Below are 15,211 nucleotides of genomic sequence, written 5' to 3' on the forward strand. Positions count from 1 at the left end.
TGATACATTTGAATCATTTATACATATGGAGAACTTGTATATTTCGATTCGCTGTGCCTCTCCATAAAAGAATCTGTGCTCTTGTGCTTGGAGAGGGACTTACACTCGTGATTTAATGTTATATAATTAAAGATATAAAAGTTTTTTTGTATGTTTTTTTAAGATTTAAATGTATAGAGCTTTAATTTTTTTCTTAAGTATTTTTATATCATCTATTTTTTTTTATTTCTTTAGGGAGTTTATTGAAATGTTTGATTGCCAATAATTTAATTGATAACAATGTAATTGCAAATACACTCAAATGTTTTAAATGAAATAAAATAAAATAGTTAAATTATAATTTACATAAAAAAATTACAAGTTTGTAAATTTAATCCAGAATACAAATACCTTGCATACAAATAGAAAGAGCCTTTGCTTAATAAAAGCTTTCCCTATTGCAACATAGATGGCGGTAGTGAACTCACATGAACTGTGTCGCGAGCTTGATCAATATATGTAGGGGTTACGAAAATTGAGTAGTCTGGTTGTCATTCATGGGTAGATTTGGTAAATGCTACACGTTTGTAAAGTGATCACTTAAAACTTGCCTATGACGGTCGTAAGCCATGTAAATGCCCAGACTTCAATATTTTACTTCATCTATATTATTCTTCTTCTTCTGCTTGGTGTAGGCCTTATGGCTTGTTTTTAATATTGATTAGCCTCCTACGAAGTCGTTTCCCAGCTGTCGATCCATCTCTTTGGTGGTCTGTCTGGGAGTCATCTATCTTTTAGTTGGCCGTGCAGTACAATGTGGGGGAGTCTGAATGGTTCCATTCTCTGTACATGTATGTGGATACCATTGTCTCCTTTGTTGCCTTCCCCACCTAACGACATCTTTGATCTCGCATATTTCCCTTATCCTGGCGTCATCAATGTCGAGATGTCAAAAAATAGTTTTTTGTAGGATATTTTTTGACTTGATTTCAGGAAAAAGATCAGCTCTGAAGAAAGCTCCATTTCTGAAGTGATGCAATGGTACACCGCCGTGAATGCAGCCCTTCTGGAACACCTCACTAACCATATTAAGGAAGCCGACAGCAGCACTATTTGGAGGTGACACAAAGTTTTTTTTTTTTATTTTATTTATTATTTAATTTAGTTACATTTTTATACAATTTCTATGCATTTCTACTTAAGGCCAAGTGATTGTTAAATCCCAACTTTATTTTCTCTAAATCCAGATAACCTTTTACGTAAATGATGGTTTGGGCATGCGGAACGAATGAGTGTAGAAAAAACGGTACAACAAATTTATGGGGTGAATGTTGTTGAAAATAGGAGCAGAGGAGGACCGAGGAAAACGTGGCATGACCAAGAATGTCAAATGCTTGGGCTTTGTTAGGTCAAAAGTCAAAGTACAAGGAGATGAACGTGGAAGAAGCGAAGAATGTTTGCAAACACAAAGAGATGTGTGGCATTCTATTCTCTCTACCTACCCCTGTAGTAAACTTTATGATGGTCAATTAGTTTGTTCATTAGTTAGTGTGGATGTAGCTGACAATTGCATTTGAAATATTATTGATTAATTCATTTGTTATATTTTCTCATTAGTTTATTTTAAATATACTTCTTACCTTGTGTTTTCTCATTTATTTCTTTTAAATATGCTTCTTGTGCCTATTTATTATACAGGTTTATTGTTTTTATATTTTGCCATGTATTGGTATTAGTTTTGGTTATTTAAAAAAAAATCTTTTTTGTTACTTTATTATTTGTGTTCCAATCTTGTTAACCTTAATCCCATGTCCCAGCAATGAGCAAATGCTGAGAACTTCCTGTTTGGCCCTCACCAGATTATCCCTCCTGTTCCCAACACAGATTCAAATAAAACATATTTAATTAGCTAGAAGAAACAAAAATCCATTAAATGATCTATAAACCTTGTACATAATAAGCAAGGTAAATAATAAATGCAATTCTCATCTAAAAAAAAACAAAAAATCCCATGTCCCAAAATGAGAAATAGAAATTACTCATCGGGAATATTATATGTATATATGATTTATGTATGTAATATGTTTTAAAATAAATAAAAATTAGCTTGTGCCAATCAAATTGACCGTTAGGTTTGAGATTTCAGGTACCTGGTGGGTTTTAAGAACCTACTGCGCAGTATCGAGAGCGTCGGAGTGACCTCCATGCTGGGCATCAGCTACTACGGGAGGGGTCGGCTCACCGCAGAGAAACACATCGACTATGTCTCCAACTACACCCTCGGACAAGACCTGCTGGACACCGTGCTCAACTATGTACCGGGGTTGCGGGCAACCGCGAACCTAACGCAGTACGCTGTCGTCAAGAAGAGGTAAAACAGGGCTTTGCGTTTTGCTCTTTACAGAATTTCAAATTTATTTAAATAAATATTTTTGTACAATCGGTTTTATTCATTCTTTACTGCTAGAACATCCAGGTGTTGTTTTTTCTGACACTATCTATTTTAGTTATCTAACTATGGTCAGACAAACCTGTCCTTCGAACCAATTATGCGCGGACTTCACCTATGTTTCGAATGGCTAGTGAGTACTACTCATGTTTTAGCCAAGTTGACATTTTCAATTGCGGAAAATCTGTGTTGAAAAGTCAAATGGTGAGCATATTGTCCGCTAAGGATCTTTAAAAACTATGCTTCCCTGCATTGTATGTATGTCCCTACTAGAATCAACATCACACACACACACACACATTCATTTATTTGCTAGATCTACACTAAATATTTTGTACTAATCTTTATGTTTCTGTGGTTAACTACAATTGGCTTGTTTAATGTATATCTTTTAATGTTTTGTTTTACATATGTTGCTGTTGTTAGCCCAAATAAAAAATATAAAGATTAAAAACCCTTAAAATAGAAGCTTTGCGGGTTATTCCTTTTTTGAATAAAATTAAAATACTATTTTACTACTATTTATCCTTGAAGCCCCAATTGTCCATCATATTCCTTCAAATCAAATCCAGAAACTGAATTAAGTAAGAACTACAGTCATAAATGAGTTACAAATATATATGTAAGGACTTATTAATATTGTGGGTTGAGACACTTCAGATTAAGCACGTTTTTATACAAAAAAAGATGGAAGACTGAGCATCCCAGGGCTTACGACCTGGCATTCGGTTGTCATCTTCTTTCATATATAAACGATAGATGCTTCATCTCAAGTTGAGACACCTATAATAGTGAATAATCCAATTTCCGATAATGATATTAATGGACTTTTTGATTTATTGTATTATTTGTCAATTGACAGAAGTGAATTAATTGTGCGGAACAAGGAAAGAACTGGAAGTGTGGAGGAGGCCAAGGAATACTATGATGCGACAGCTATCTACGTGGACCAGCTGAGAGAGCTCCAGAGGGAACTTAGAGGATACATCAAGTACATTACTATCCTTTTCAAATTTCCCTTTTTTATCCCAAATAAATAACTCTTTTAAACTCATAAGATTGTTACTATTGTTGTTGAAATCTGTAAAGAAATAAGGGAGATGTACGGGATTAAACTATCATTTTTATAATGGAGACAAAAATTTACAATTTGTGATGTCATCAAAAGTGATGTCATTTGTTGTTTCAATTGCAAAAATAAAAATTGTAAAAATCGTAAGCCTGTTGACTACAACTTGTGATCATAAAGTATATTGTATATTTAAATTCGATTTAAACCTTAGATTAGGGGTGGAAAACAGATGTAAAACAGTACTTATTGAATTTGTGAAGCAGTTATAAAACAGTATCTATTGAATTTGTGACACAGTTATAAAACAGTACCTTTTGAATTTGTGAAACAATTTTATCGACGGCCCCTACGTAAAGTACTCTATCTGCAAATCTGTTACTTTACAGGAGATAGCTTAGAAGATTTTATCAACGTATTTTTTAAAATTATTTAACGGTTTTATCTGAAATTCTAAATTAGTTTAAAACGTTCAAAAACATGATAAAATAATGTATTAAATCGTTTGAAAACTTTATGTTTTGTCAAAATTAAGTAGTTAGCGTTTTAGGAGATCAGTTCATTTCGAAAATTCGATGTAGATAGCGTCTTATGCACCTGAAAACTAGGCATAATTTTTTTTTTTTGTTTCTTTATATTTGTAGATAACGGTCAGTTGATAACATACACCAAATATCTCAAAATTGACAAAAATGTAGTTAGAGCACTTTGCGTAGGGCACGTCGGTATAACAGTACCTATTAAATTTGTGAAACAGTTGTAACAGTTTTGAATTTTCAGGGATAAAGTTGAGAAGACAATAAGCGAAGCACGCCAATCGGAAATGTTGGGATTTGCAATATTAGTATTGGTCCTGGCTCTATCTCCGGTAATTATTGCTTTGGTCAGAAGCGCTGTGAACACAATACAGGTAACTCCGCTTGCAATTTATTTAGTACAACTCCACCTCTGTCACCCGTATACAGTGAAAACTTCTATCTATCGCTTTTAAAGGGACCTATTAAAATAAACTATGAATGCGGGAAAACAATGAATGCAGGATTAAGAGGTCAATACGCAAATAGATACGACCGAGTAAAGATACCGTTACTAACCCGTATTTAAAAAAATACTTTTGTTTTTTAACTGCTTTATTTTCGTAAGTCAATAGTATATTTTCGGCTTTGCAAATAGTATTTTTTTCAGCATCGGTTATTGAATGTGCGTTGTAGAAAGTTTTCTTTCAAAGAGTGTGCACACTTCTGGAAATGCAAGTACAGGCAGCGGCTCCTTTTCATCAATATCGACCTCTCCTGCTATCGGTTACACAAGCTTTCGATAGTTTCTATCCCATACGTTGCCGTTGAATGTAAGAAAATTGGAAAAAATGTAAAAAAAACAGACAAAATGTATCAAATATGCAGCTTAATTCGAGTGATAAATGCGGTAAACGGTGATAGAGAAACGATCGATGCGGTTTAGTTTAGTATGAAATTAAGTCGGGATAGAAGAAATAAACGACACATCCGGGAAAACGATTATTGAGGAACGATAGATAGAGGTTTCACTGTATTTCAAAACCAAGGCCTGCATGTTCCGAGAAATTCCGTTCCAAACCTAATACGTGAGTTCAATTTCATCAGATCACCAAAAGGGTTTCCTATCATTAACAACTTCATCACCACTTAGCATCCACCATCTCCCACAGAAGGAATATTCAATTAATTATAAAGTACAACAGTCAAATGATTATAATAAATAATAATAAAACCCTTATCCGCACCCCAATGGTGCATAGGGCACTGCTTCATATAAACGCAGTGTTATCTTGATCGTTTACACATGAAGGAAAGGTGATCAGCCCTCCGCTTCAGGTATCAGTCCAGGGTGATATTGAATAAATATAACAGTGAAAAAATAACTTATATTTATTTGACCCCCCTTGGGAATCGAACCCGGGACCTCCAGAACGGTAGCCGAGCGTGCTGACCATTACACTACGGTCAAATGATTATACACTTAAACAATTCTTACATATGGATTTAAGAATTTTTCTCACATAACGCAAGAAAGCACCTCCAAGCAATTAACAATTAACACACTTTATGGTGATGTACATAGAACTAAATATTCCAAAACATATCAAACAAAACCTTACACATACCTCTTTTGGTCAAAGGAACTTTGCTTGTTATGCAATAAAGTTGTACAACCTGCTTCCATAATCCATAAAGGCATTAAAAATAGAAACTAAATATAAAAGAGGCATTTTTCATATAATTTTTTGACATCTCATCAAAGATGAAGAAGAATATGGAAGTCCGGGCATTTATGGGGCTAACGACCGTCGTAAGTTGGTTTAAGTGATCACTTTACACACGTGTAACATTCACCAATTCTACCCATTATTGACAACCACACTACGGAAATTCTTGGAAGTTCTATATATATATATATATAAATATATATATATATATATATATATATATATATATATATATATATATATATATATATATATATATATATATATATATATATATATATCATATATATATATATATATATATATATATATATATATATATATATATATATATATATATATATATATATATATATATATATATATATATATATATATATATATATATATATATATATATATGAACCAATTTTTGAAACATTGTTCTTGAATCACTACAACTTCACTAGAGACATCTATTAGCGAGATGAAAAGAAGCTTTTTATTGAGCAGAAACTCTTTTTATTAGTATGTGAGGTCCGAATCCTGGATCATAATCACACACATAAGAAACGCCAGAAAATATCATTTTCATTTTTATTATTTATACTATTTTTATTATAAAAGAGGTATTCATAAGTGGATAACGGATGTGGGTAGATCTGAAATAGATTGTATCATTCGGCCATGTCGTATTTGATTGCATGAACAATTTTCTTTTATTATAATTGTATAAATAAATATTGTAAAATGTGTCCTCGGCACGGGAAAACTCAGAGATGGCACATTATAGTAATTTTTAATTATGCACATGATGATAGATGATATATGCCCTAATTCAATTTTCTGTCTTATTAAAAACGAACTCTACTGACACATGCTTTGTTTCAGATGTACGCTACACATTTGTCAGAAAAAGCCCAAGAGCTGAAAAGAGAAAAGCAACTCTCCGATACTCTTCTGTGCCAAATGTTACCACCGAGTGTAGCTATGAGGCTCAAAAGGGAACAGCAGGTTGGTTTTCTATCTATTCATTTTATAAACAGTGGCATTTTTTTATAATTGAAACCATTGGCTCCCAAACTTTTTCACCAAGCATACCTATGCCTGCCTGGTATTGAATTTTTGTACACTTATCAAGTGTTTGGTACAAGTATTAACAGTTGTTATTCACCAATGACATAGACCCCTTGCAAGTCAAATTCCACGCTTGGGGGTCTATATAGATCACTATGGAGAACTGCAATACAGTGCAATACAGGTAAGGAGTCAGTAGGTCGCAGAATCGTGCATTCTATATAGGCAGAAAAGCAGTGCCTACCTAGGATAGATTGTAGGATGCGCCTACCCTGGATTACTCGCGTTCCATATAGAAACATGGCCAGTGCCTACTATGCCTTATCCTTACCCAACCCTAAACTCAATGCATACCACTCGCAGAAGATATATGTAATATAACTAAATACATAAGTATTTATCAGGAACTAATATTTTAAGGACCTTTTTAAGTGCTATTCTGCTTTTTTGAAGTATAACAATGTTTAATACATTTCAATAAGGGTTAAAATAAGTCATTAAAGAATAAAGACATCCAAGATCTGGAAGATAGATCAAACAAAAAGAGAAAACTTAACATTTAAAATTATATAAACATAGTACATACCTACATGTCGCTCACACCTTTCAACAACGTCATAAATAAATAAAAAATGTCAATTTTCAGCTGTGCATGTTTTCGGAATGCCCTTAAAATGTACTATATCCCAGCAAAAGCAGCATATTTTAAACTTAATATTTACCTGCTACAGGGCAGAAAGTGTTGTTTTTGCATTTTGAAGATAACATATTGTTTAATTACTTTTTTTAATATACTAAATATTTTTCAAATGGAGACAAAACGTTTAGGTTTTACTTAAAAATACATGTTGCACAGTAAATAGATCAATAAGTGGCTTGATATTTATTTTTAAAACATTTTATTATATTCTTAAACTTTAAAAACGATCTCCTGAAAAATTAAGTTTATTGATATATGACGTTGTTGAAAGCAGTGAGCGATGTATCATTAAATATTATAGGAATATGTAATTATACTTCAAATGTTATTTTTTATCAGGTGCCAGCAGAATTCTTTTCAGCTGTGAGCATATACTTCAGCGATATTGAAGGATTCACTGAAATAGCTGCTGGGACCACACCACTTCAGGTCAGATGTCATTTGAATACCTTTATAATTTATGATAATTAGTTTCGTATAGATTTGTATAGTATCAATAAAATGTGAAAAATATTCTGTAATTCTTCTCTTCTCCGTCGTATTTCTCATTACTGAGGGTAGTGACCCTTGTGGAAGCAATAAATCTTCTCCAGTTATCCCTTGACTGCGCTGCGCGTAGCGCTCCAACCGCCGAGGTGCCTGCTACTGCCTTAACTTGGTATTCTGTAATGATAACCTCAATTTGAAACATTTCCAAAGAATGTTTAGGTGTTATGTTCGGTCAGAATTTTTATCCCGAGTTAAATCGTCGAATATTGACCCTCAAGATCGCACCGCTATGAACCTATTATAGGTATTCCAAATCTGGTGACATCGTAGAATTCCACGCATTTCATGGACCGATATGATCAGCAGTGCAAATGTGCTCCGAAGAGCAAGAGTAGAAGGACATTTGGTAACTAATATCAAAGTTTGGAAGGTGTCCTATCTGGGGCATGTGCTTAGAGAAGTAAGTATGAGCTATTGGACCTAATCAAAAAAGGCAAAATAGAATGTCAAGAAGGTGTGCAGAAGGCAGATCTCCTGGCTCTGGACGAGATTGGAAGGAGGTCAGAACAGTTGAGACGCTGTTTAGAGCTGCCCAAGATAAGGACACATACTCTCAAATGATCAACGTCAGGGGGACCTGACACATAAAGAAGAAGAAGATTTATACATATTCATAGACATTTTATTTTCTTTATAGGTGGTCATGTTCTTGAATTCCATCTACCGTTTATTTGATGCCAAAATTGAATGCTACGACGTGTATAAAGTGGAGACTATCGGAGACTCCTACATGGTGGCATCAGGATTACCAGTAAAGAATGGTAAGCTAAGAGTCATAGTTCCAATCCTGGTGTATGAAACAGAAGCTAGCAGTTGACAAAAGAAGGATAAAAGTAGACTGAATGCAGTCAAAATGCGTTCTCTCAGTCAAATGTGCAGCTTAACGATGTGTGATAGATGTTCGAACGGTGATATAAGGAAAGAATGCAACGCTGTGATAGGCATAATCATGAAATTATGTTATAACAAAAATGTGTTGAGGAGATAAGATACATAGTAAAACCTATTTACGAGGTGAATGTGATTGGTAATAGAAGCAGAGGAAGACTTAAGCCAAAGCTTGCTAAACACTAGGGTGGATGCTGTTGTTAAAATTAAATACAAACCTTTCTTAAGTTACCTTTCTAGCGCATGACCATTAATTTCTCACTAAGATTTTATTTTCCATTTAGATTTAATTTCCCATTAGATTAACAGGGGGGGTGTAAAATAAAAGAGTGATTTTACACTCTAATATTTATTTAATATTACCCTGGACTGGTCCTTGAAACACATGAGTGATCACCTTGCTCATGTAAGCAATGATCAAGATAATGCAGTGCCCTATGCACCACTGGGCGCGGATAAGGGTTAGAAGAAGATATATTAAAAATTATAAATGGATAAGTAAAAATTAAATTAATATGTAAAGATAAGTAAAAATTGTCTGTTATTTGGGATTTGTCAGGGGATAAGCACGCCACGGAGATAGCGTGCATGGCGCTGGAGCTGCTGGAGGCGGGCGCGCGCTGCCGGGCGCCGCACCGCGCGGGCGAGCCGCTGCGCATGCGCTGCGGCCTGCACACGGGGCCCTGCGTGGCCGGCGTGGTCGGCTCCAAGATGCCGCGCTACTGCCTCTTCGGGGACACCGTCAACACGGCCAGCCGCATGGAGTCAACGGGAGAAGGTGACATAACAATGCTGTATGAAAATCTTAAGGTGGGGACTGACCGGAACATTTCGTCGTAACGTAACATTCGCGCCGAGCATCCGAACATCGGATGGAGTACTCGGAACGAGCTCGGCTCGCTGTACTGACTATACCAATGCTCGTATCGTAACGTGTTACGTTACAATAAAATGACTCCGGTCAGTCCCCACCATTAATTAGGTTTTCAGCTGTTATGATGAACTTTTCTGGATTATTATTTTATTTTATGTGGGAATTTTACAGAATCTTCTGTTTGTGTCATGTCAGGTTCCCCTGATGTCGACTATCACTTGAGAGTAATTATCCCTTGTCTAAACAGCGCCTCGACGATCCTGATCCCCATCCAATCTCATATATTGTGGAGCCAGGAGCCCTATCTTCTGCCTCTATTTTGCCCTTTATGATTAGGTGCAATATCTCATAATTCTCTCCTCTCAACACATGCTCCACATATGATACCTTCCGGACCTTGATATCAGACAGCAACTGTCTCCCTGCTTTTGCTCTTTGGAGCACATTTGCGTTGCTGACCATATTGGTCCATGGAATGCTTAGCGTTCTACGATATAGCCACATTTCGAATGCCTCTAGTTGGTCCATAGTACTGACATTGAGGGTCCAAGATTCAATTCCCTATAGAAGTGCTGACCAGACATAACACCGAACGATTCTCTGCCGAAGCTTCAGATTGAGGCTGTTGTTACAGAATATTTGAACAGCAATACAACTTAATAAATAAATAAATAAAGATAAACAAATGCAAAAAATCTACGTCTTGGATTTGGAACGAAATAATGGTAAATTAGGTTCTGAAAATGTATTTCTTCCCATCACTTGTTTATTATTGGATTGTGACAATAGTTTAATTATGGCAATGTTTACATCTCCCACAGCTCTCAAAATCCACATAAGCGAGGACATGAAACTAGCCCTGGAAGCCGCTGGCGGATTCCGCATGGAAAGAAGGGGCCTTGTCCATGTCAAGGTGAAACTAATTAATAACATTTGCTGACTTTACATAACCACACTTCACTCATGGGAAAGCATGGAGGACTGACCTTGCCGTCATGTTGATTTATGATCAAAATCAACAATTTATTATTATTTATTCATTACTTATTAGACACCAGATTATTCACCCTACTTATGATATATCAATATTAAAGGTGCCTCTCCGAAGATGAAGCATCTAACATTTTTTTTATGTGATAGAAGATGGAAGTCTGAGCATCCCAGGGCTTACGCCCTACTTGGCTGTCTTTACTGATCACTTTTTACACTTGTGTAACGTTCACCATTCTGCCCATTATTGAACATCCATATTACATTAATTTTTGTAATTTGTATGTTTTGGTCTTGAATCCCTTTCACATTCAATAGATTTGGAAGTATGACTGAGTGCTAATTTCTCAACTGGTGGCGTCACAATCACCCATATTCCAAATCTATTGAGGCCCTGGGATACTCCATCATCATTTATAAAAATAACTTCCATCATCTTTTATAAAAATAAAAATAGATATTTTTCATCTCAAGTCAAAAAACACCTATAATGATCAAGATGAACACTATGTAGATCTGACGCAGTGTCCTATTCACTACTAGGTATGAGAGAAGGAGTCAGAATAGCACACAAAATATTAAGTGCCGGGTTGTGGTCCCGTGGTTAGTGTCGCGGACTTAAGAGTCCGAGTTTCTCGGTTCGAACCCACTCTACCACAATTTGATACCTATTTCTAATAATGAGCTGCCAAGACTCACAGAAATAATATGAAATTGAAATATTTGTGTAAGTGTAGTAAACCATTAATGAGTTTTTTTTTTGCAAAGTACCCAAAATTGAGTGTAATATGCCACTAACAACTGGTATTAATTATTATTATGCTGTAAATTAACAATTTTATTATTATATAAATGATTACTTATAAATACTAACTCATATGTTTTTGTTATGTTTATGAAATGAGTATAAACATATAAGATTCAGTAATTGGATGGGTTTCTTTTTGATGATTTCCAGGGCAAAGGTCCCATGACCACGTACTGGCTGACGCAGCGCGAAGGCGGGGTCCCCCGGGAGTCCTCTTCCCAGTGGAGCCCTAACGAGGATCAGAAGCCCATGTACTTGCAGAGACTTCACTCCAGAAAAGCCAAATCTCACAAGACCTCCTAATTCTATTCAAATTGCCATAAGTATACATTTCTCATTCGGCCATTTTATATCCTGGAACAAGCAGTTCTTCCTCGTAAATTTCAAGTTATTTTTTGTGCTTACACAGACTGTACTTGTACAGTCATTGTACTTATACAGACTAAAAAAAAAATCTTACTGTTAAAACCTCACAAATTTAAACCCCAAGGCTTGTATTAATCACTTAATGCTTTTGAACGAGCGTTTTTCGCAGACAGCACGTATATCATATGACTTGTTTGCATTACATAAGATAATACATAAGATACTCGTAAACAACCCAACTAAACTCGCCAGTTGCCACTTAAAGCTTTTTATTGAAATTTATCGAAAATTCTTCAATAAATGACCAAATTTTATCTTATTATTACATTATAGTTAAGGTGTTTGTGGACTACACGGAATTTTACCGTCCGGCACTTCAGTTAGCATGATAAACGGATGATTGACTCGATTGGCTCGTGCTTTCTGCCATCTTTCTTCAGATCGGTGCGTGATCATGGTGCACATGGTGGTAAATTCAACCAAGCTAAACTGTTGTAGTCGCTTTTATTTACTAAAACTGGAATGCTGGATGTTAAAATTCCGTGCAGTGCACAAGCGCTCTTAGACTTGTTTAATTTTTTTATACGAGGTTAAGTTTTTTTACATTTTTATTGCTTATTTTGTTTTATTTTCACCAAATAACTTTTAAATTATGTAAACTTATTAAATGCAAAATAAAATAACCATATATTTTTGGTTATATTTTTGAGAGTAAAAAACTGAGCTTTAATTTTAATATAAAGTTGATTAATTTAACCTACCTAGACCAAGGGGTTGATGTATCTTGATAATTATTTGAGTGATTTGGTCTAATTTTTTTTTGTAATATTTTTAAGAATGCATTTTCATTTGAATAATAAAATTTGTCCATTGTTCCCGAGAAGTTAAAAACAAAAAGTTCAAGAAAATAAATGTTCAAAGATTTAAATCAAAATTAATGTGTAAATTTACAAATTTATAAAGCAGTTTGTTTTTACATAGATTTGTTATAAATATATTATTTACTGTCAATTAAAACATTGAAAGGGCTCACTTTGACAGCCTTCATACACCACGCCATATTAAATTTGATCATATATAGTTAAATATATGTTGTAATGTTTGAAAATTAGATGAATGTTGTTTTGTGATGTGTTGATACTATTTAATTTAATTAAATACATACATTATCAAAAGTAAAAAGGTGTATTCATTGTTTAAACGATACTAGAATTACTGGAGTGTGTAATTCATCAGAAATGGTATTGTTTAAACAGTTACAATTGCCACAATACAAAAAAAAACAGTACCGAGTAAAAGTTGAATATTACGGGCTCGGGTATCGGGAATAATAACTCGTGATTAGGATGCAGTCGGTTTATTCAGCAGGTCGCGATGACAGTACATACAAGGACAAGTGTGTGCAGTCTCCTTTGTGTCCATCTCATAAGGAGTTGGGTCTAATAACAAAAACATTCCCCGCATGCACAAATGCCCTGCCTCAGCGGGCACTTGGGTTGTTAGGTTGTTGGGTTGTTCAAGTTGTTAGAACTATTTCGCCGTAACAATAATATGGAATTTAAGTGAAGACATTTTACCCAAAATTAACCTAGCCTTATATAAAAAAGGCATTCCGAGACAATGGAATGTCATCGAGCCTATTTTAAAACCAATCCGTTAAATTAGAAAGCTTTCTACTTTAAAGCCATCCATTAAACTAGAATACATTATAATTTCATGGATTATTTTAATCTAATTGAAATTCGTGAATATATTTCATAATTTAATAACAGGAAACAAATGAAAAATAAAAGAGTTGATAATTTTAAAATTATTTATTCCAAATTAAGAAATATTTACAAAATTTATTCTTAAAAAATATTTAAACATCACAAAATACTTCCTACTATCCATACTAAATTACACACTTCCTTAAATTCCTTGAAAATTCTTACAGAGCCACTGCATAATTTGATGAAAAATATTTCTCGCTACAGGCTTTTCAAGTATTTTTTCCCCTATCCATATCCACTGATGCATAGAGCACTGAGTTGGAACAATGCAGTGTTAACCTGATCATTAATTACATGAAGATAAGATAATCAGTTCCATGCTCCAGATTTGATACAAATGACTTAAGTGACATAGCTCAGGGTGAAGAATATTACTACAATATGGAAAAAGAAAAGAAAGAAAAATAGCATGTGGAAGATAGAGCATAGTAGCAATGACCAGAGCACACAGGTTGTATACCCGTACTCATACAAGCTTCTGCAAGTTGTACACTTTATGATGGCCAAATCCCTGAAGATGGTATTTTTGTATGTTTGTAAAAATAATTTTGCATGGAATTCAAAGGAAATGCACAATTTTACGGAAAATCATATTTATTCTTTATTGTATCTGTTAAAAATAAAAGTCAATTTATGTCCGAAAAAAAATTAAAACTAGAATAGAAACCTCCATTGAAAATAATGTCAAGATAGATCTCCAAGGAATTTATTATACTTTATTCAACTAACATTTTATGAAAATAACAGAATGGTAAAAACACATTGTATGAATCAATACTTTGACATAAAAAATATAGAGCTAACGTCATCATTTGCAATATTCCAGAAGTTAACTTTTACAGGTAAATAACTGATTTACTTCAAATATTTAAAAAAAATTATATGAAAAGTTATTAAATCTTATGGTTGATAAAAATACAAAAAAAACATACCTGTGATAGCTGTAGATTAAAAAAAATATACACTTTTGTTGCCAAAATAAAAGAAATAAGTTTTTTTACACTGGCTTCATAATCTGACCAACCTGACCAATCTGACCATAATCTGACCAATCTGACCAATCTGACCAATCTGGCTTCCATATCATCATTTGTAATAACATCTCAATATGAAACACAAGTAGATTTTGTCCCACATTAGGCGAACATGTCCTCTCTGTCCGCAAGTTGTGTGCCGCCCTCCTCCATGGAGGCGAAGTTCATGAAATGCGCCGGGCGATGTACCTCGTGATAGAACTCCCTGGGGTTGCCGAGTTGCACCGAATATTTCATGTTTGGGTCGTGGCGGACACCTGGAATATTAAAAAAAATACATTTGAAAAAAAAATCATATCTTGACCAGCACTGTTCTGTTATGTTTTTACCGCTCTAAAAAAATCAAAATGTGGATATGAATTTTCCATGTATATTGTCAATTTATCTTGTATTCTATGGATTTTAAAAGGGTTTTTTTTTCATGTAACGCGG

At 34.4% G+C, this 15,211-nt stretch overlaps 1 protein-coding gene across 1 annotated transcript in view; it reads left to right on the top strand.

Annotated features, from left to right (window-relative positions):
- LOC148304112 (uncharacterized) overlaps positions 1–13,155 on the top strand; it is a 34,134-nt gene extending 20,979 nt beyond the window's left edge. Inside the window, exons 5-14 of the mRNA XM_088268825.1 lie at positions 973–1,098; positions 2,126–2,350; positions 3,291–3,419; positions 4,278–4,407; positions 6,613–6,735; positions 7,838–7,927; positions 8,685–8,808; positions 9,495–9,713; positions 10,631–10,722; positions 11,758–13,155. Of these exons, the coding sequence (XP_088124951.1) occupies positions 973–1,098; positions 2,126–2,350; positions 3,291–3,419; positions 4,278–4,407; positions 6,613–6,735; positions 7,838–7,927; positions 8,685–8,808; positions 9,495–9,713; positions 10,631–10,722; positions 11,758–11,910 (1,411 nt within the window). The 3' untranslated portion in view covers positions 11,911–13,155. The remainder of the gene's footprint in view (positions 1–972; positions 1,099–2,125; positions 2,351–3,290; positions 3,420–4,277; positions 4,408–6,612; positions 6,736–7,837; positions 7,928–8,684; positions 8,809–9,494; positions 9,714–10,630; positions 10,723–11,757) is intronic.
- The last annotated feature ends 2,056 nt before the right edge of the window (positions 13,156–15,211 follow it).

This window comes from Brachycentrus maculatus, unplaced genomic scaffold (genome assembly GCF_059751285.1).
Source record: "Brachycentrus maculatus isolate JH-2025_06_01 unplaced genomic scaffold, ASM5975128v1 h1tg000333l, whole genome shotgun sequence".
Classification (NCBI taxonomy): Eukaryota; Metazoa; Arthropoda; class Insecta; order Trichoptera; family Brachycentridae; genus Brachycentrus; species Brachycentrus maculatus.